At 44.1% G+C, this 20840-nt stretch overlaps 1 protein-coding gene across 2 annotated transcripts in view; it reads left to right on the top strand.

Annotated features, from left to right (window-relative positions):
* The window catches only part of WBP4 (WW domain binding protein 4), a 38666-nt gene that overhangs the window by 1510 nt on the left and 16316 nt on the right, over positions 1-20840 (top strand). The window contains exons 3-7 of one of the 2 annotated variants that reach the window (XM_040991333.1): positions 2345-2407; positions 2494-2617; positions 8427-8609; positions 11434-11480; positions 11857-11932. In XM_040991333.1, coding sequence (XP_040847267.1) covers positions 2345-2407; positions 2494-2617; positions 8427-8609; positions 11434-11480; positions 11857-11932 — 493 coding nt within the window. The remainder of the gene's footprint in view (positions 1-2344; positions 2408-2493; positions 2618-8426; positions 8610-11433; positions 11481-11856; positions 11933-20840) is intronic. The other variant, XM_040991335.1, reaches the window with a different exon arrangement.

Raw genomic sequence — 20840 nt, forward strand, 5'->3', positions numbered from 1 at the left:
AGTTTACAAACCATTTTCCTATTCATTACTGTTGATTCTTCAAAATATTGAAAGATTTCTGTTGGTTTATCATTACACTTTAAAGCTGTGAACTTTCTTTTCAACAATCTAAATTCGTTTATAATGCCAAATTTCCCACCAAGCAAGTAATCTCAGGCATGTTTTTGAAATATTGTAACCATGTAACGTTGTGAGATGCCAATAAAAATGAAAGTAGGAATCCCTTAAAACATAAAAAACATTATGTTATTGTGGTTTTTTCCTTGCATTTTTTTCAAATAAATGATGCATTAATTTTAAAATAATGGCTCTGATAAATACATTATTATGGTTTCTGGATCCTACATTTAAGACATAAAACAAGCATGTCAAGGATTTTTTTTTCCTTACCTCACTTGTCACAGTATTTTGAATGCACTGCACAACTCTAAGGTGTCTGTTCAATATGCATTCATATCCTTATTAGTTAGCAGAGTTTAAAAAAAGAAACATAAGAATGGTAGTCCTTAACAATGCTAGATGTGTTAGCAGACATCCATTTACTGTTGTCTGCAAAGTATTTAGTTTGGGTCTTTTTGAGTGTTGCTTAAGGTCCTGACTATCTAGTTTAGAACATCCTTATAATGGGTAAATGTTACAGGTTTTTGCTGAAAGTCTCTTCCTTGGAAATATCCAAGCAGTGAAAAGATTCTGTGAATTATGTGGATCAAATAATCCCTTCCAATGTAGTCTGTCTTTATCTCCTTAAATTGCTAACTCATGTTAATTAAACCTTTAATTAGAAACAAAGCCAGTTTAATTTTGAATGGTCCTTTAATATTCTTTGGTATAATCACCTTGACAAAACCCAATATATGAAAGGGAAAGGATAGTTATTTACTTTATGAAGTTGCAGCTAAGTCCTATTTTAAAGAGGAATTTGTAGTAGTATTTTAGAATAGCCTGGTTAATGCAGCATATAAAGTTAGATTAGCAGAACTTTGGAGAGCTTACCAGAAATTTCTCACTGCATACTACTAGATACTTATAGTTTACAAAGCATATTTGATTGTCTAAATAGGCAGTAACGGTCATTTAGCTACCCTTGTCCATCATGCTGTTACCATTATTCCCTAGTTTAGCATTCTTTCCATTATCTTGTCAAGCCTTCCATTTTTTTCTGTGTATTCGAATAGATTCCTTAGTCTAGCATGCGTGAAAAGTAATAAGTGACTATACATGCTGTTCTGCATCATGATTTTTAAACTTGAATTGTGTATCTTGGTGCTGTGTCCATATCAGAGGGAGTTTCTTTGCTCCTGTTACAGAGCCCAAAGGAGTGGACCATAGCTTGTCCAGCCCTCTAGAGGTGGATACTTGGATTGTTAGTTCAAACAGGGCCATAGTGAGTAGCTTGTACATAGCATCATTTTCTACTACATGTGCAGATGTGTCTATGGAATAAAGTCACAAATCCTGGGTCAGAGGATCAGCATATTTATATTTGGCCTCCATAAGAGTTGTACATTACTATGTGGCATAAAAGTGTTTGTTTATAATGGAAGAAGAATTTTTAAATACCTACTTCTTTCCCAGTTTTGAGAATAAGAATCTAAGACCATTGTTTCTGTTTCTAACTTGATGTGATAAACTGTAAAATGATTTTAATATTTAGTATTGAGAGGTATTTCTTAAGCTTTTTGTTTTTTGATTTTTGGTTCCCCACTCTTCTATCTCTTCCTGGAGTCTTCATTTCAGTCATATCCACTACATTAGTCATCAAGGATTACTTATATTTTTCCCAGTAGTATGCTCATTATACTTATTTTAAGAACCAAAGGAACCCTAGCCAGAAAGCATGATAGCAAATGATGTGGTCCAGGCCTGGTATGATGGCTTAATTGGCTAATCCTATACTTGCCATTGCTGAAGATCCCATAAGGGCGCCACTTCATGTCCCAGCTGCTCCACTTCCCATCCAGCTCCCTGCTTGTGGCCTGGGAAAGCAGTCAAGGATGGCCCAAAGCCTTGGGACCTTGCATCCACATGCGAGACCCAGAAGCTCCTTGCCCCTGGCTTCGGATGGGCTCACCTCCAAGTATTGCAGCCATCTGGGGAGTGAATCAGCAAGGAGAAGATCTTTCTGTTTCTCCTCTGTAAATCTGCCTTTCCAATAAAAATAGATAAATATTTTTAAAAATTTATAATTTGGTTCAGTCCTCTAGTATCATTTGAGAGAAAAGGTCAGTTTACATTAATCACTTATCTCATTATCATTTTAGTATTACATTTCTTTCCTATATTTTCTGTATTACTATGAACTTTATGTGGTTTATTTCTGAATTTTCTCTTTTTTATTTTTAAGAGTGTTGAATTTCATGAAAGAGGAAAGAATCATAAGGAAAATGTGGCGAAGAGGATCAGTGAGGTAATTTAGATTTTTTTTCTTTGCCCGTTTTTATATGCAAAGTCAGTAGTTCATCTCACGTTCACTTTTATGTTTGTCTTATGTAGATCAAACAAAAAAGCCTGGACAAGGCAAAAGAAGAAGAAAAGGCATCTAAAGAGTTTGCTGCAATGGAGGAAGCTGCCCTGAAAGCGTACCAGGAAGATCTGAAAAGGCTCGGCTTAGAGTCAGGTAAAAAAAATAGGCGACATGTGTTGAAAATAACATCAGAGACCATGTTAATTGAACTCCTGTTGTTTCCATAAAGAAGCTGTACACTTAGAGTATACTCTCAGTGCCACAATTATGCATCAGAGCCATATCTGGTCTATGGGTTTTTGCTCATGTGCTTCTGTTCTTAATGTGTCACTTTCTTTTAAGTTTTATTGGAAAGGCAGATTTACACAGGGAAGGAGAAACAAAGATCTTCTACTCACTGGCTCACCAAATGACCACAATGGCCAGAGTTGAGCCCTCTGAAGCCAGGACCCAGAAGGTTTTTCTAGGTCTGTCACATGGGTACAGGGTCCCATGGTCCTGGGACAATCTCTGATGCTTTCCCTGGATGCATGAGGGAGCTGGATGAGAAGTGGAACGTCAGGGACATGAACCAGCGCACATACGGAATGCTGGTGTCACAGGCTAAGGCTTAGCCTGCTGGCTTGATCACACCACTTTTTTTTTCTTTTTTTTTTTTATTTATTTTATTTTTATTGGAAAGGCAGATACACAGAGAGGAGAGACAGAGAGGAAGATCCTCCGTCCGATGATTCACTCCCCAAGTGAGCGCAATGGCCGATGCTATTCCGGTCTGAAGCGCAGGCGTAGGGTCCCAAAGCTTTGGGCCGTCCTCCCAGGCCACAGGGAGCTGGATGGGAAGCGTGGCCGCCGGCACTAGAACCGGCGCCCATATGGGATCCCCGGCGTGCAAGGCGAGGACCCCAACCACTGCGCCATCGCGCCGGGCCCGATCATACCACTTTTTAAAACACCTTCATTCACAGCAGCCATACTGCCATTTTAGTTGTCTGCTGCTAGATCCATCCTACCTGAATAGTCAATTTCATAGATACCTTGAATTTTTTAGGTATTACAATTATGCAGCTGAAAGACAGTATTTGTGAGAAGATAAATGTCGCATTGTAATTACAGTTCATTTCTCTGTGTCGTCAAACTCACGAACAATGTTTATTCACGTGGTTGATTTTGTAGTGAAGCAGCCATTTATAGACAAATTAGCTGATTTCACATCAAAAGATAGATATTTTGAGGATTTGAGGACAATAATGTTCTAGATAAAACTACTATTTAACTGGAATATGCATTTGGTCATTACATTTGGATTTTAAAGCGGAAAGCTTCTGTGCACATTTTTTAAAGTATATTTTTATTTTGAATTTTGAATTATGTGGTACAATTTCATATAGGCTGGGATTTCCCCCCCAAACTCCAAACCCCTCGGCCGATTTTCCCCATTTTACTACAATGGTGTATAGTCCTTCATAAGGAATCATGATTCTGCCAGTCTCTTATTTAAGCTGTGCACATTTCTTTGCTGTCATATATGGTGTTCTTACTCTAGGCATTTAGCGTATCTCAGTTGTTGATCTTGTATAGTGTTTGCAAAGGTTAACACGGAATGGTATTGTTAATATTTTAATGTAAGAAGCAGAGAGCAATGCAAATTGAGTAAGCTATCACTGAATTGTTCAGTTCAGATATGCCTGCAGTGGCACCTAACTAGGGCCAAAGCAGAGAACTGGGTACTGAGTCTCCTCGCAGCAGTAGCAGCTACACAGTCAGCGTGAGTCATCTCCCTTACCTGTCTCTGAAGAAATGAATTGGCAGGAAGCTGAAGATAGGAGCAGAGGTATGTAAGGCACTCAGACACCCTGATTTTGGATGCAGGTAGTAAACTAGATGCTCTAAATTCTTTCAGTTAGGATTTTAAAACAAAATAGCAGATGACATTGCTTTCATTAAATAAGCAGTGATAGCCACACTTCTAAAATAGTATTGTGTTGTAGGGGCCCAGTGTGGTAGCTTAATGGCTAAAGTCCTTACCTTGCATGCAGCCGGATCCCATATGAGCACCGGATCATGTCTTGGCTATTTCACTTTCCGGTTTCCTGCTGTGGCCTAGGAAAGAAGCCTTGGGACCTTGCACCCATTTGAGGGACCTGGAAGAAGCTCCTGCTTTAGATTAGCTCTGCCCCAGCCTTTGGCCATTTGGAGAATGAACAGGTGGACAGAAAACCTTTCTCTCTGCAAATCTGACTTTCCAATTAAAATTACAAAATAAATCTTAAAAAAAATAGTATCGTGGACATTAGTAGTTAAAAGGGAGAAAGAATAATGTTTGGTTCCATGAAGTTGAAGCTATTTGTTTATTTTGAGAGGGAAAAAATGTAAGTACTCACAAGAATTAAACAGGAGTGAGGCCAGCCTGATGGCTTAACACGCTAATCCTCCCCCTTCAAGCACTGGAATCCAGTTGTTGACACTGGGTGCCAGTTGTTGTCCTGGTTCCTCCACCTCCCATCCAGCTCCCTGCTTGTGGCCTGGGAAAGCAGTAGAGGATGGCTCGAAGCCTTGGGACTCTGCACGCATGTGGGAGATCTAGAGGAAGCTTATTTCAGATCAGCGCAGCTCTGGCTGTTTTTGCCACTTGGAGAGTAAACCAGTGAATGAAAGATCTTTTTCTGTCTCTCCTTCTCTCTGTTAGTCTCCTTCCATAAAAATAAGTAAATCTTTAAAAACAATAAAAATGAAGAATAGTGATTGAAATACTCATTAATTATATACATTAAAAGATTTCATTATATTGCTCTTTGAGCAAATAATTCTTACCATTTTATGTGTAATGGGTTTTCCATATTGAATATTTTTCATAGTGATGTTCTCTAGAGCAGGAGGTTTTTTGTTTTTTGTTTTACAAATTAAGCAGTGTGTTAGAAAGAATAGATCTACCACATAATTCAAAAATTCAAAACAAAAAAAAGATAAAAGGGGCCAGCACCTCTGCCTGCAGTGCAAGCATTCGTTAAGGGGGCCAGTTCTTGTGCTGGCTGCTCCACTTGCAACCCAACTCCCTGCTTTATGGCCTGTGGCCTGCGAAAGCAATAGAGCATGGCTCAAGTGCTTGGTGTCCTGCACCAAAAGGAGAGACCCAGAAGAGGCTCCTGGATGTGGGTCAGAGTAGCTCCGGCTGTCGTATCTGTTTGGGGAGTGACTTAGAAGATGGAGGGTCTCGGAGCCTCGGATGTGAGGGCAATCTGGCTGCGACATCTATCACCCCGTTAATCACCAGGGTTGATTCGGCTGATCTGGCTGGCTAGGCGGGTGTCCCCTTCCTCCCTCACCGCTCCATGTGCGTCCCTCCCAAAGCTGCGCGCTCCGTCGAAGGGGACGACCATCCCTGCTAGAGGAGGACCCGTCTGGGTCAAGGGTATATGAGTAGCTGCGCTCCCCTGCTAGAACCTCCAAATAAGCTCTCAAGAAGATGGATGGTCTCTCTCTCTCTGTCCTTCTCACTATGACCGTCGTTTACATAAACGTTAAATATCTCACTACTACTGAGCTCAAATATCTTTAGAATTTTTGGCTAGTAATTTCACAGTTCGTGCTATACATAGTCAATTCGTGGGGTAGGTTTGTTCCCTCAATTCTTGGCTACAGAGTTGGGACATTGGAGCAGAGTCCAGATAGGATTGCCTCTTACTATTTATGATCTTGAATATAAAAAAAAAGATGTATGTATCTATTTGAGAGGCAGAGTTAGATATGAAGAGATGAAAATATCTTCCTTCTACAGTTTTTGCTTCTCTAAGTGACTGCAACAGACAGTGCCAGGTCAAACCACAAGTCTGGATCTTCATCTGAATCTCCCATGTTGTTGCAGGTGTTCAGGCACTTGGGCCATCTTCCTCTACTTTCCCAGGGCACATTAGCAGGGAACTTCATGAGAAATGAAGCCAAGTGGACATGAACCAGGGCCAGTATAGAGTGCCAGTGTTGTAGGCGATAGCATAGTCAGTATGCCACAGTACTGGTTCTAATGATCTTAGATTTACTAAAATTAGGTAGCAATGTAATTTACTTATTGCAGTAATCACCCATAATGTGTTTAATAATGAATATTTAATAATTATTTAACCTGTTTCTCACTAACATTTTTTTCATTTACATTTTAATTGCTTTGAATTTTTCCACCATTAGATAGAATACTGCAAGGGTTGATAGATTTGGTGGGGTTTCTTTTTTTAAGATTTTATTTATTTATTTATTTTTAAGATTTATTTATTTTTATTGAAAAGGCAGATATACAGAGAGGAGGAGAGACAGAGAGGAAGATCTGTCCGATGGTTCACACTCCAAATGACCGCAATGGCTGGAGCTGAGCCAGTCTGAACCTAGGAGCCAGGAGCTCTCTGGGTCTCCCACACGAGTGTAGGGAGCAGGATCCCAAGGCTTTGGGCCATCCTCTACTGCTTTCCCAGGCCACAAGCAGGGAGCTGGATGGGAAGCAGGGCTGCTGGGATTAAAACTGTTGCCCATATGGAATCTCAGTATGTGTAAGTCGAGGACTTTAACACTATCACGCTGGGCCCGAAGATTTTATTTATTTTTTTTTTTTTTGGAAAGCCAGATATACAAAGAGGAGTAGAGACAGAGGAAGATCTTCCATCCAATGGTTCACTCCCCATGCTTGGTCTGCCCCAATTCCAACTCTCATGCTCACCAGTGGGAGTCATGGTCCAGCAAGGCAGCTCCTCCCCTTCCCCGCCACCTGCCCTGGCATCTTACAGCCCAGTCTGGCATGACCCGCCTCACCTCTGCATTTGCCAGTTGATGCTGTGGCCTGGCCTGGCCTGGCCCACCCCCAAGTGAGCACAACAGTTGGAGCTGAGCCAATCTGAAGCCACGAGCTCTTCCGGGTCTCCCACGAGGGTGCAGGGTCCCAAGGCTTTGGGTCGTCCTCAACTACTGTCCCAGGCCACAAGCAGGGAGCTGGATGGCAAGAAGGGCCTCTGGGAATAGTACCGGTGACCATATGGGATGCCGGCATGTACAAGGCAAGGACTTTAACCACTACGCTATTGCGTTGGGCCCGGGGTTGATGGTTTTGTTTTTGCCATACAGAGTTCTAAATTTTTATGAAGACTAATTGAACGTTGTTACACTGTGTATTTTTTCCTGTTACTATTTTTGATCTACAATTTGTATTTGTCTAAAGGAATGGGAAATGAGAAAAGAGTAATAGTTACCTACCTTTTTTCTGAATAATTTGCCAGTTATTCCAATATCTTTCTTCAGTGATCTTTTATTCTCTAATATGAAACACTAGGCTTCTGCAGTTGGCTGTGTATCTGGGGAATTCATTTTTTTTTTCTTTAAAGATTTATTTGTTTTGATTGGAAAGGTAGATATACAGAGAGGAGAAGAGACAGAGAGGAAGATTTTCCATCTCATGGTTCACTCCCCAAGTGGCCGCAACAGCCGGAGCTGAGCCAGTCCAAAGCCAGGGACCCTCTTCCTGGTCTCCCACACGAGTGCAGGGTCCCAAAACTTTGGGCTGTCCTCTACTGCTTTCCCAGGCCACAGCAGGGAGCTGGATGGGAAGTGGAGCTGCCGGGATTAGAACCGGCGTGTACAAGGCAAGGACTTTAACTGTTACGCTATCACGCAGGGTCCATTTGGGGTATTCTGATTGAGGCACATGTTCATTGTTCCTGTGTCAATTCCACACTGCTGAATTTTTTATAAGCATAATACTAGGAAAAGTTGTATTATTTAGTATGATTAAATTCCCCTGTTCACTTCTTTTAAATTTTTCTATTCTTTGATTTTTGTTTTTCTGAATAAACTTTATAATAATGTGTCAAGTTCATGTAAAAATCTTGTCAGATTTTTGATTGACAGTAACATCGATATTTTATGCTAGCAGAAATAGTAATAATGATAATAATATCTTTGCTGCTTTATCCTGTCATTTCTTTAGAAATTCCAAAAGCAAGTATATCCTCAATAACCAGCACTGCCCCGCCTACTCCTACCCCACCCACTGCCACATCAAGTCAGAAGAAAGAAAAGAAGAAGAAGAAGAAAGAGTCTTCAAAGGGCAGATGGGTGGAAGGTGTGACATCTGATGGCTACCATTACTACTGCAATCTGATCACAGGAGGTAAGTCATCTGGGTACAGAAATAGTGGAGAATAATGCTAGCAGAATTGAAATTTGTGTTGGAACTTTTTAAATTATTGAAACATTTAAACAATAAGGTGGTAGTTTTTATCAAAGGCGATAATATTTTATCAAATATTATCCTTTAAAAAGACTTCTCATAGCGACTAATTGTTAAACTTAGTCAAAATAATTATTTCCTTACAAATAAAATAGTTTGTTGTTTTGTGAACTATATGCACATAAGATATAAGGTGTTTCAAATGTACTTCAGAAATAGTAGTAAATCTTTGGGATGAAATACTCCGTGGAAGAAATTTTCTATCCAACGGTGGTGTGGGAGCCAAGAAGTGATGTGTGTGTGTGTAATTAACTCACTGTACTAAAATACTTATTATTGGGCATAAATTTGTATGAAAATACATGGCCACAACAGTCAGAGCTGAGCTAATTTAAAGCAGGAACTTCTAGGTCTCCCACATGGATGCAGGTTGCAAGGATTTGGGCCATCCTCCACTGCTACTCCAGGACATTAGCAGGAAGCTGGATCAGAAATGGAGCACGTGGGACACAAACCATTGCCCATATGGCATACTTAAGCTAATCACAGAGACTTAGCCTATTATGCCATGGCCCCAGCTTTTTAAAAAATGATTTACATATTTGAAAATTAGATATGCAGACAACTTCTGTTTGCCTCCTCAAATGTGTGCAACATCCAGGGCTGATCTAAGCTGCACCAAAGCCAAAAGCTTCAAATGGGTCTCCCATAGGAGGTAGGGGAACACCAAGTACTTGGCCATCTTCCAGTTCTTTTCAAGGCCATTAGCACGGAGCTAGGTCAGACACAGCTGGAACCTGTTTGAGATGATGGTGTTGCAGGTGGTGGCCTTACCTGTTATGCCATGGCAGTGATCCCAACATAAGGTTTTTTTTGTGGGCAACATGATTGAGAATGATACTAGGAAAATAAATTGGGTACACACTATGGAATGCTGGGAAAATGATAGTGTCATTTGTTTACATTGTAAAATATAAGCACCAATAAGTTTAATGGGACCAATAATTAATTTTAATTGGAAATGAATTTGAGGTACCTAAGAAACATTCATGTGTGACTTTCAATACGTAGTTGAAATGTCAAGCAGCAAAAAGATCAAATACAGGGTAGGTGGTATAGGAGTATACTAAATGAGTAAGAGAAAAGCTAGGAAAGCGGGACAGGGGGAGGGAGTCCGCTGGTGGTGTGGTGCCTATATGGGATCCCAGCATGTGCAACACGAGGATTTTAGGCAGTAGTCATTGAGCCAGGGCCCAAGCAAATCTTTAAAAAGTAAAATGAAAAGAAAATGAAGAATAATTAGAAACGAGGGACAAGCACTCTAGCATAATGGATTAGGCTGCCACCTGCAGGGTTGGCATCACGTGGGCACCGGTTTGAGTTCAAGCTGTTCCGCTTCTCACCAACTCCTTCCTGATGTACCTGGGGAGGCAGCAGAGAGTGGCCTAAATGTTCTAACTCCTGCACACACAGGGGACAATTGGAGGAAACTCCAGGCTCCTGGCTTCAGCCTGACACTGCCCTGGCTGTTGTGGCCATTTATTGAGTAAACCAGCAGATGTAAGTTCTCTCCATCTCCCCTCTGTCTCTGTAATGCTGCCTTATAAATAAATAAAATTTTTTTAAGGTTTATTAAGGAGTCTTTATTAACCAAGCTTGGTGATAATAGATCATACTAGAAATAGCAAATCACAAGTCCATATGGCAGTCCAACCAAACATAATCCAAAGAACAAATGGTCATTATCCTTAAGTCCATCCGTTAAGCTGAAGACCTATGTCCCAGCTTTACCAACAATATAACTTATCCTAAGAGACATGCAATGATAACCTGGACACACTTATAAGGCTGCAGACATTCACCTGTCCCTGGCTTCTCTGCCCACATTCCATCACTGCTAGGCCTTACCTCTCCCGAAACTCCTGATAGTACACAAACCAGAAACAACGTTACTATATCCATTGTCCTATCTAAACAGTACACAGGGACCATGCTCAGGGGATTACCTGTCCTGGGTCAGCCAAAAGTCTAGATGCCAGAGTAACAGAAGCACCTGACCAGAAAGAGCTTAAATAAATAAATCTTTTAAAAAAAAAAGATTAGAAGAATGAAAATAAGATCATAGAGTTAATAGTGGGACTAACAATATTGTTGTAATTAAGATCTTTGGATTCATAGTAAGTTTTGGAGTACATAGAACTAATAGTCAGTTTGCACTGAACCATTAAGTGAAATGCATATTGTAGTTCTGAGGTAGATACTATTGGTGATTATATCCTAGAGATTAGCTGTTCTCAAATTTATTTAGAAACTGCATTTTTTCCCATCTTGTGTATATTGCTTGCTTCCTTTTTTCGCCATCCTTCTTTATATACTTCTTTGTTTCTGCAGTGTTTATTTTTATACTTGGATGCTTGTTCCTGTTCTGAGTAATTACCCATGTACCATTGTCTCTTTGCACACAATGTCAAAGAGCCATTTCCTTCGTTTAGAACTTAGCAGCCTGAATTCCATGAAGTCTGTAAGAGCAGCCAGCATTACCTGGTTCTAATAATTCCTATAGAAGTTCTAGTAACTTCTGATACTTATGGCACTCATATGTATTCTCTGCAGAGTACTACTGGCATGTATGATTTCTTTTTTATTTTTCGGTTGTGTTTAAAACTTTAAACTTACATTATTTTGTATGCAATGACTGTCTTGGAAGTTTTTTTTTTCTTTTTAATCAAAAATATTTTATAAATGCAATATATTTTGCTTTAAGCATCTCAATGGGAGAAACCTGAAGGATTTCAAGGAAACTTAAAAAAGGTAACTGAAGCACATTGACAGTGTTTTGACTTTGAAGTGATTGGCTTCTGGGGCTGGTTTTAGAATTTTGTTAAGTGAATTTACTTCTAAATTCACCTCTCCTTGCTGTCCCCAACTTTTTCCCTATCTGCTGAAATCTGTTCATTAGAAGGCAGGGTGGAGGTGGGAATGTGATGTCTCTCCAGAAACTCTGTTCGGGGAAGATACATGTCCTAGTTCATTTGGAAAGGATTGTTCCTGGCTGCAATTGCTGTGATCCCCTCTAATTGCCAGGTGCAAAGGAAGGGTAGCTGACCCTGTCTTAGTTACTCAGTATGTTGTGATTGTCATGATCTTGAGCTTATGCTGGTTTTGTGTGTGTGTTTCCTTTGATTAGACAGGAGAGAAGACTGTTTGGGTAGAAGGTTTAAGTGAAGATGGTTACAGCTATTATTACAATACTGAAACAGGAGGTAAGTATTACTTTTGATTAACCTATCAAATTATGACTGAAACTGATTAGCCTATTGATGAATTATCTGAACATGGGAATTTCAGTTTATGGCTAACAGTTCTGTAGCAAACATGTTGGTTTTTATCTTTTATGTACATTAACACAATGAAAAAGAAAGATTTCTAAGCACATTGTGCTGTGTGTTGATGTTATTTGCAATGGGTGTTAAACTCACAAACATTAAAAAGGCATTTTAACTTTCATATTGCTGATATTTATCATGATTGTTTTTGAAATAGGATCATTTCCTTGGAAGCTGTTTCAGCTTGACTTTTCCTTTTTGGAGAAAAACCTACAGCTTCTACTATAGGTAGAACTGTGGCTGAAGTTATCAAGGCTTAATTTTACTAATTTAATGTTGAAGTCATAAATTTTTATAAAATGTGTATAATTATCTAAATGTTCAAGTTAATATTTTACGTAGTTTCATAAAACTGTTTTCTGCTAGCTATATAATATTATAACTTGGGGAGTATTTTTTGTTGTTGCTTACTTCCAAAACAGAAAAAGAAAGATATCCTATTTACTGTTCCGGTTCCTAAATGCCAGCCGTAGCTGATGTTGTGCCAGGGTGAAACCAAGAGCCCAGAACTCCATTGAGTCACACACAATGGTGTCAGGGACACTAGTACCTGGGCCATTTCCTGCTGGCTACTAGTATGCATATTGGCAGAAGCTGGAATCAGAAGCAGAGCCAGAACTCAAATACAAGCACTCTGGCATGGCATTTAGGTATCCAGGTAACATCTTAACTGCTGCAGTTAGTGCAGACCACATTAAATCTCTTAGAAGAAAGCCATTTAACTCTCCAAGTTGACACCAAACTTGCCCAGTGATAGCAATGTTTCCCAATAAAATTAAAAATTTGGATTTTGTAGAGATAAAATAACATAGTGTGATAATGTAACTTTAGAGTTAGAGAAAATGTTTAGGTTCAGTGACAGTTTCTTCCCTTTATAGTGATGTGATTATAAACTGGACTGACCCTAATGTTGATCTTATAAAAAGATTTATGTATTTATCTTGATGATTTTTACATCGTTAATTAGGGTGATGAGGGTCAAAGGCTACAGGAAGGTAGGTGAGACCATTGTTTGTTTCCACATTCTCTTTTATTCCTTCCTATATCTGGGGAATGGGAGAGATAAGGAGAGAAGCCACACCCAGGCTCGCAAACACTCATGTATCTTGGGATGGAGAATAGTCACCCAACACCACCCCAGGGTCCCCAATGTGGAGCATGCTCTTTGGGTCCTGCTCAACAGGCTTTGACAGTTCAGCAGTTCTGAATTACTGCCTGTCTCACCACTCCAGTCGCAAGGAACTCTCTCCAGAATCCTCTGGTTGATAAAGTTCGCCTTAGAGTCTCCATTTGCCCAGATGTTCACTGCCAACACTTGGCTGGGAAGGATGATCCACTTGTTCTGTCCTCCATCCTCTGATATGGTACCAGGTATCCTCTGCAGGTTCCAGTGGACTGCCATATCCTCCATGTGCACATGGATTTGCTTGCTGTTCATTGCTCCATCTGAGCCACAGAGAAGGCCCAGTTCTGACTCAAGCACTCCATGGTCAGATCATGGAACCTACAATTCTCCCCATGTTTGGGTTTCTGAGTCCAGCAATTCAGCTGGGGGTATCCCCAGAAAAACTTCATCTGAGGTGATTCCATACCAATTCTTGTGTGTGCTTGCCAGTACAGAGTCTGGCACAGTCTGTCGCCCCAGTCAGCTTATGCTTGTGCTGGTGGCAGCATTTGCTGGGTCAGTTCTGACTCCAACCAGGTCTGCCCCCAGCCCTGGTTCCCATGCTTGCAAGTATGTACGGCAGACTGGTCCAGTCTCTTCCTTCCTGTTCAGCTCTCATACATGTCACTGAGCACTGAAACTTAGTTCAACCCAGCCAGCCCCACTATCTGGCCCACACAGTCTTGGTTCTCATGCATACCAGTGGGACTAGCTACCCAAGAGGGAGGTGCCCACTGTTTCCTTACTGGGCCCACACTCACTCCCAGATCTTGCCCTTCCCAGCTTGATCTACCCCAGTTCCAACTTTCATGCTCACCAGTGGGAGTCGTGGTCCAGCAGGGCAGCTCCTCCCCTCTCACCCTCCCCGCCTGCCGGCATCTTACATATGCTAGTTGGTCACTGCAGCCCAGTCTGGCATGACCTGCCTCACCTCTGCATTTGCCAGTTGATGCTGTGGCCTGGCTGGGCCTGGCCCACCCCCAGTTCCAGCTCACACTGGTGGGGGCTACAGCCTAGCCCAGCCCAATCGGCCCCCAGTCCTGGCCTTCATGAGTCCTGGTTTGTGTTCATGCCCAACCCAGTCTGACCCACACTCCATTCTGATACTCAGATTCACCAGCGAGTGATATGAACTGGCCCAGCCTGGTTCTGTCCTGATATAGGCCTAATGTATGCCGATAGGTACCGTTCCCTGGCCTGGTCTGGACTGCTCCCTATCGTGGTTCTTGCACTCACCTGTAGAGACTGTATCCCGACAGAGAAGTTCCCCAAGCTCCTCCATCTGAACCTGTCCTAATGCCAGATCTCACCCAGACTGGTGGTTCCATGGGCCAGCCGTACTTAGTTAGTCTACCTCCTGTCCTAGCAGGAATAGGGGCCTTTCCTGACCAGCCTTCACCCATTCCAGTTCTTACTGTTGTGTGTTACAACCTAGCCAAGCCTGGTCCACACGTAGACACAGCTCATATATAGCTCAGCAGGGGCAGAGACCTACCTCAGCCCTTCTTATACCCACACTGGTTCTCACAAGCACCAATGGGTGGCTGGTGTCTAGCCCAGTCTGGCACATCCCAGATCCAATCCTTGCTTGTGCTGAGGGACACTCCAGCCATATCCAGACCAGAATGCAGCTCCCTCTGTGGCGCTTGCACTCACCAGTGGGAACCACAAACCATCCAAGGTGTCCCTTTTGTTCCCCAACCGGCTCTATTCCAAGCCAAAGATCTTGCATGTTCCAATGGTTGCTCTGACCCAGCTTGGCATAGTCCCTCCCCTGTCTTGGCCTTTGCCTTTGGATGCGGTAGTCTCCCTGACCTGGCATGCCCCCAGCTCTCACTGGCAGGTGCTAGAACCTGGCCCTGCTTATGCTTAGTCTTCTCCCATCCCTAGTTCATGCAAACCTGTAGGTGTTAAAGTCTAGCCTGGCATGACCTGTGGTACAGCCTGCTTTCTGCACGTGACAGTGAGATAAGGTTTGCTCGGCCCTGCCTGGTCTGCCGCTTTCCAAAACCAACTCACACATCTGCCAATGCTTGGAGCTACTTTGCCCAGCTTTCTCAACCCCCAGGCCTGGACCACGTGTGCTCAGCAGCGGGAGCTATGACCCACTAGGGGAGTTTCCCAAGTTTTCCCACCAAGCCCATTCCCAGACCCAGATCTCATGCATGCCAGTGGGTGCTAATGCCTTGCCTGGTAGCTGGCCCCTCCATCTTGGGCTAGTTTGAGTTGGTGAATGTTGCAGCCTGGACCACCTCACATCCTGTTTTAGGATGCATAGGTTGGTGCTGCAGCCTAGACCTCCCCAGACTATTCTCAGTCCCTGTACCCATGAGTGTTGGCAGGTTCCATGGTCACACCTAGCTCAACCCATCACAACCTCAACTTTTGAGCTAACCAGTGGGACTTGTATTTCCACAGGATTTTCCCACATATTCCGCAGAGATTCTACCCCTGACCTGGTTCTCACGTACTGGTTAGTGTCATGACCCTGCCTAATGTGACCTGTTTCCTGTTCAGATCTAGCTCTGCTAGATTGGCTTTCAACCCTAGCTTTTGTGTGGGCTGACATGTGATGGTCAGCAATATTCCATGCTAACAAGCCCAACTGAATACTCACATGTGGGCTGGTGCATGAATCTGACCCATACAGATCTTCCAGTCTCTCCCCTCCAAACCACCAGGTCTCAGTCCCCTCACTTGCAAATACAGTGGCTCTGTCCCTCAGGATATATTCCTTACCAACCTGTAAGTGGCCTTATCAGTGGATGTCCCTAAGCAGTAATGCCACACCCTTCAAACCCCAGAGCTTGCCGCTGGTTAGACAAGGAGCTAGGATCTCCAGCAGGAAGCCTGGCCCGGGTGTTCCCAGCCACAACCACATGGCTGGGAGATTTAGAAGTTAATGTCTCTAAACAAACCTACTGGACTCCACCCACCACCATGGTGGTGGTGGACAGAGCCATGATCCTGAGCATGCCCAGAGCCATCCAAGATCTGCTCATGGCCTGATCACTCTGGGTGGAGGAAGTTCTCAGATCTTGGGCCCAGGATTCGCCCAGGGCTTGGCATCAGTGATGGGGAGCTGGGATGCCCAGCAGGAAGCCTGACCTGATGTGGATTCTTCCTTCCACAGCCACATGGCTGCAAGATTCAGACATCCATGCCTCTAAGTAGACTTCCTAATATTGATTTTTCAGCAAAGTAAAAAGATAATACACATTCTGTGGGATCCCAGAACAGTATCTACCACATAGTAGGTACTTTAAAAATTACTGAATGCTGTTTTGTTACTTATGTGAAATATTAGACAAAGGAAAGTAATATTTTTATTAATGCTGGAATATATCCTATGTGTAATAATAAAGGGATGTGTATACTGGCTTTTCCTTAGTTTATACCTGAACCAGTGTAATTATTAATAGAGCTCCATTTGCTCTTAGAACTGTCCTATTTGGGCAGTGAATTTATATCGCCTCTCCCTTTTTAAACTAAAAATATAAAATACAATTATTAATGTTGTCATTTTACTAAAAGCCTAGTGAACCACTGGATGGCAGTAGAGTTCAGTCCACTCAAGGTTTTTTCTTCTGCCATAGAAAAGATAAATTGTACTTGTTCAGAAGCACAGTATTATTTTACCTTATGAAAAAATCTCAGTAATTTTTTTCTTATTGTTGTGTTTGATGATGTTTATGTGGAGGGTGCATACCTAAGTGCACTACTAATTAGGGTGGGAAAGGTCAAAGATTAGGGGAACAATGAATGAGACCATTGTTTCCAATTTTCTTCTTCTTGCTGCATCTTGGGGTAACTGGGAGAGAAGGGGAAAAGCTATACCCAGCATCCTAACTGCACCAGTACCTGAGGATGGAGAATGGCCACCCGGTGTCATCCCAGAGTCCTGAATGAGGAGCATGCTTTGAGGTTCTGTTCATGTGGTTTCGACAGTTCTGAAATGCTGTTGATTTCATTGTTCTGAGGATGAGGAAATCCTTTCAAGATCCATTGACTCACATAGTTCATCTTTTTTTTTTTTTAAGATTTATTTATTTTTATTACAAAGTCAGATATACAAAGAGGAGGAGAGACAGACGGGAAGATCTTCCATCCGCTGATTCACTCCCCAAGCAGCTGCAACAGCCAGTGCTGCACCGATCCAACGATCCAAAGCCAGGAGCCCAGATCCTCTTCAAGGTCTCTCACACAGGTGCAGGGTCCCACGGCTTTGGGCCATCCTCCAGTGCTTTCCCAAGCCACAAGCAGGGCTGCCAGGATTAGAACCGGCACCCTTATGGGATCTCGGTGCATTCAAGGCAAGGACTTTAGCTGCTGGGCCACCATGCCAGGGCCCCACATAGTCCATCTTAAGAGTCTCCACCCAGATATTTGCTGTCAACGCTTGGCTTCAGTAGTTGTCCATTTTGATTTGGCCTCTATCCTCTGCTGTCGTGCTAGATGCCCTAGTGGGCTGCCATATCCTCCATATGCATCTAGGCATGCTTCCACTACTCCATCTTAGACACTGAGGAGACCCAGTTCTGACACATGTACTCCACAGTCAGACCACAGATTCTGCAATTCTCCCTATGGTTGTAGTTCTGAGTTTAGCGGTTTAGTTGAGGGGATCCCAAAAGAAACCTCATCTGAGGTGAGCCTACACCTGATTCTTGTGTGTACTTTCCATTATGGGATCTGACTCAGTTCATCACCCACATCAGCCTACACACACAGGGGTGCTTGCAATTGCTTGGATCAGTTCTGTCTCCAGCCCCATCTCTTTTGCAAGCCTGTGAATGTTGCAGCCCAGCCCAACCCTTCCCACCAAACACTGCCCTCATATACACCAGCGGAAATTGCAGCTTAGTCAGAGCAACCTCAGTAAACCACTAGGCCCACTACCAGCCCTGGTTCCTGTGCATGCCCATATGTGCAACAGACTGGTCCAATCTGTCCCACATCCATTCAGCTCTCATACACTCCAAAAGGTGTTAGAGCCTAGCACAACCCAACCAGTCCCACCATCCAGGCCGCAATCATGCCAGCAGGTGCCACCGCCCATCTATCCAGGGCTACCTCCAACCCTGGTTCTCATGCTCACCAGTGGGGCAGCCCATCAAAGAAGTGCCCACAGTTTCTCTACTGGGCCCTCTCCCATTCCTGGATCTTGCACTGTCCATATGGTTCTGCAATCTAGCTTGACAGATTTGTCCCCATTCCCAGCACTTGCCAGCCAATGCTGCAACAAAGTCTGACCAGTGTGTACCTGCTCTGGCTCAGCCCTGTACCTGTGGATACAGTCTGTTGGCCCAGCCTGGCTCTCCCCCTAATCTAGCTCACATGCAGGTCAACAGGTATTGAAGCCCTGCCCAGTCTCATCTATCCCAGTCCTAGTTATGCTCACCAGCAGGAGCGTGGCTCAACCACGGAGTCCTTGCTGCCCTCTACTGGCTTAGGTCCTCCTCCCCTCCCCGGGGACTATATTGTGCTGGTGAGAGGAATGGCCCTTCTGACAAGGCCTGCCACACCTCGACATTTTTTGACAGCAGGTGCTGCAGCCTGGCCCTGCCCAGTCTACCCCCAGCTCAAGCTCATGCTGGTAAGGTGCTATAGACCAGGCCAACCTAGATGGCCCTTGGTCCTGGCCCTCATGTGAACTGGCTGGTATTGTGACCAAATATGACCTGACCCACATGTATGCCAGTGAATACTGATGTGGCCTGGTCTGAGCTGCCCCCCAGCCCTGGTTCTTGCATTCACTTGCAGGGAGTTCCCCATGCTCCTCTTTCAGGCCTCCCAGTAGCAGATCTCACGCACGCTGGTAAGTCCCTGGCCCAGTCTTAGTTCACCTCCTGTCCTAGCAGGAAAAGTGGCCTTGTCCAGCTGGCCCGCAGCAATTCCAGTTCTGTTGGGTGCTATAGCCCAGCCATACCTGAACAATGCCCGGACTCAGCTTTCACATGTCAGGGAATGCTGAGACCTAGCCCAGCCAATCCTATACCTATCTTGGCTCTTATGACCATCAGTGGGCACTGGAGTCTTGCCCAATCTGGCACAATTGACATCCAGACCCAATTCAGATCCATGCTGAGGGTTACTGCAGTCATCTCCAACCCAGATCGCCACCCCTCTCCTGGCTCTTGCACTCACCCATGGGAACCACAACGCAGCAGGGTGTCCTCTTGTCTCCCCAGCCAGGCCTATTTCCAGCTACAGATAGTGCTTGTGCCAGTGGTTGCTCTGATCCACCCAGCATAGCCCATCTCCCATCTTGGCCTTTGCCATCAAATGCTGCAGCCTCATCTGACCCAGCCTGCCTCCAGTCCCAACTCTCACGGTGGGTGCTGCAGCCTAGCCTTACCGAGTCTGCCCCATCCCTGGCTCATGCAAACTAGTAGGAGTGATGGGCTAATCTGGCATGACTTGCACTCCAGCCTGACCCCTGCAACTCCTGAGGTAAGGTTTGGCCCAGCCCTGCTTGGTCTCCTTCCCCTCCTAGAAACAACACACTCACCAACAAGTGGAGCTACCTTGCCCATCCTAGCCAATACCAGACCTAAATCACATGCTCAGCAATAGAAGCTACTGCCCACCATGGGAGTTTCCCAAGTTCCCCCACCAGGCCCACTCTCAGACTCAGATCTCACATGTGCCAGCTGGTACTAGGCCCTTACTGGCATAGCCTGCCTCTTCCATCTCATCCTTTGTATGAGCTGGTGGATGTTGTGGCCCAGACTATGGCACACCTTATTCTTGGGTGTGCCTGCAGGTGTTGCAGCTGGACCAGCCAGTCCTATTCCCAGCCCTAGGACCCATGAGTGTCAGGGTTCCACAGTCATGTCTAACTAAGCCCCTAGGTCTTGAGCAAATCAGCAGAAATTGTAATTCCACAGGGGTGAGCCCACATATGCCTTACAGAATCTGCCCCAGGACCTGATTCTCTCATGTACTGGTTAGTGTCATGGCCCAGCCTAACGTTACTGATACTCTGTTCTGACACTTGCTGTCCTGTACTGTGATCTAGCCCTACCAGATGGACCCCCGGCCATGGCTTTAGTGTGTGCTAGTGGATAGTGGTGGTCCATGGTAACTAGTCCAGCTCAGGTCTCCCATGTGGGTGAGTGCATCAGTCACCCAGAAAGGTCTTCCAGCTTCTCTCCTGCAAACCACTCAGTCTAGGCTCCCTGCAAGTGCAGTGGCCTTGTTGAGGAAAGTCCCTTGGAAGTCATTCCTCATCTGCAACATACTCCTTCAGCGGTCCCCCATCTCACATACCCTCTTACCACCTTCCCAAGCAATCCACAGTCCCTGCACCCAGGAGTACACGGGTTCCCCAACCAAGTCTTTCTAAGTCCAGTCTTCCAGTGAGGTGGTGTGCTGGCCTAGAGCTCTGCCTGCATCTAGGATCCCAAGCTCCTGGCACTCATGCTGGCCTGGGACCCTTCCCCTCTGCCCACCCAAGATCCAAACACATACAAATTTCCCCAAGCCCGTTCTACCAGCACACCCTGCCAGCATGCTAACCTAGGGCTCTCTCCTACCCTTCCCCAACCCCCCCACGATAGAGCAGATGGGGAAATCTGCAGGCTCACTCTGCCTGCCTAGATGTGAGCCCCAGGTCCA

The sequence above is a fragment of the Ochotona curzoniae genome, unplaced genomic scaffold (genome assembly GCF_017591425.1).
Source record: "Ochotona curzoniae isolate NIBS_2020 unplaced genomic scaffold, NIBS_Ocur_1.0 contig_64, whole genome shotgun sequence".
NCBI classification, from domain to species: Eukaryota; Metazoa; Chordata; class Mammalia; order Lagomorpha; family Ochotonidae; genus Ochotona; species Ochotona curzoniae.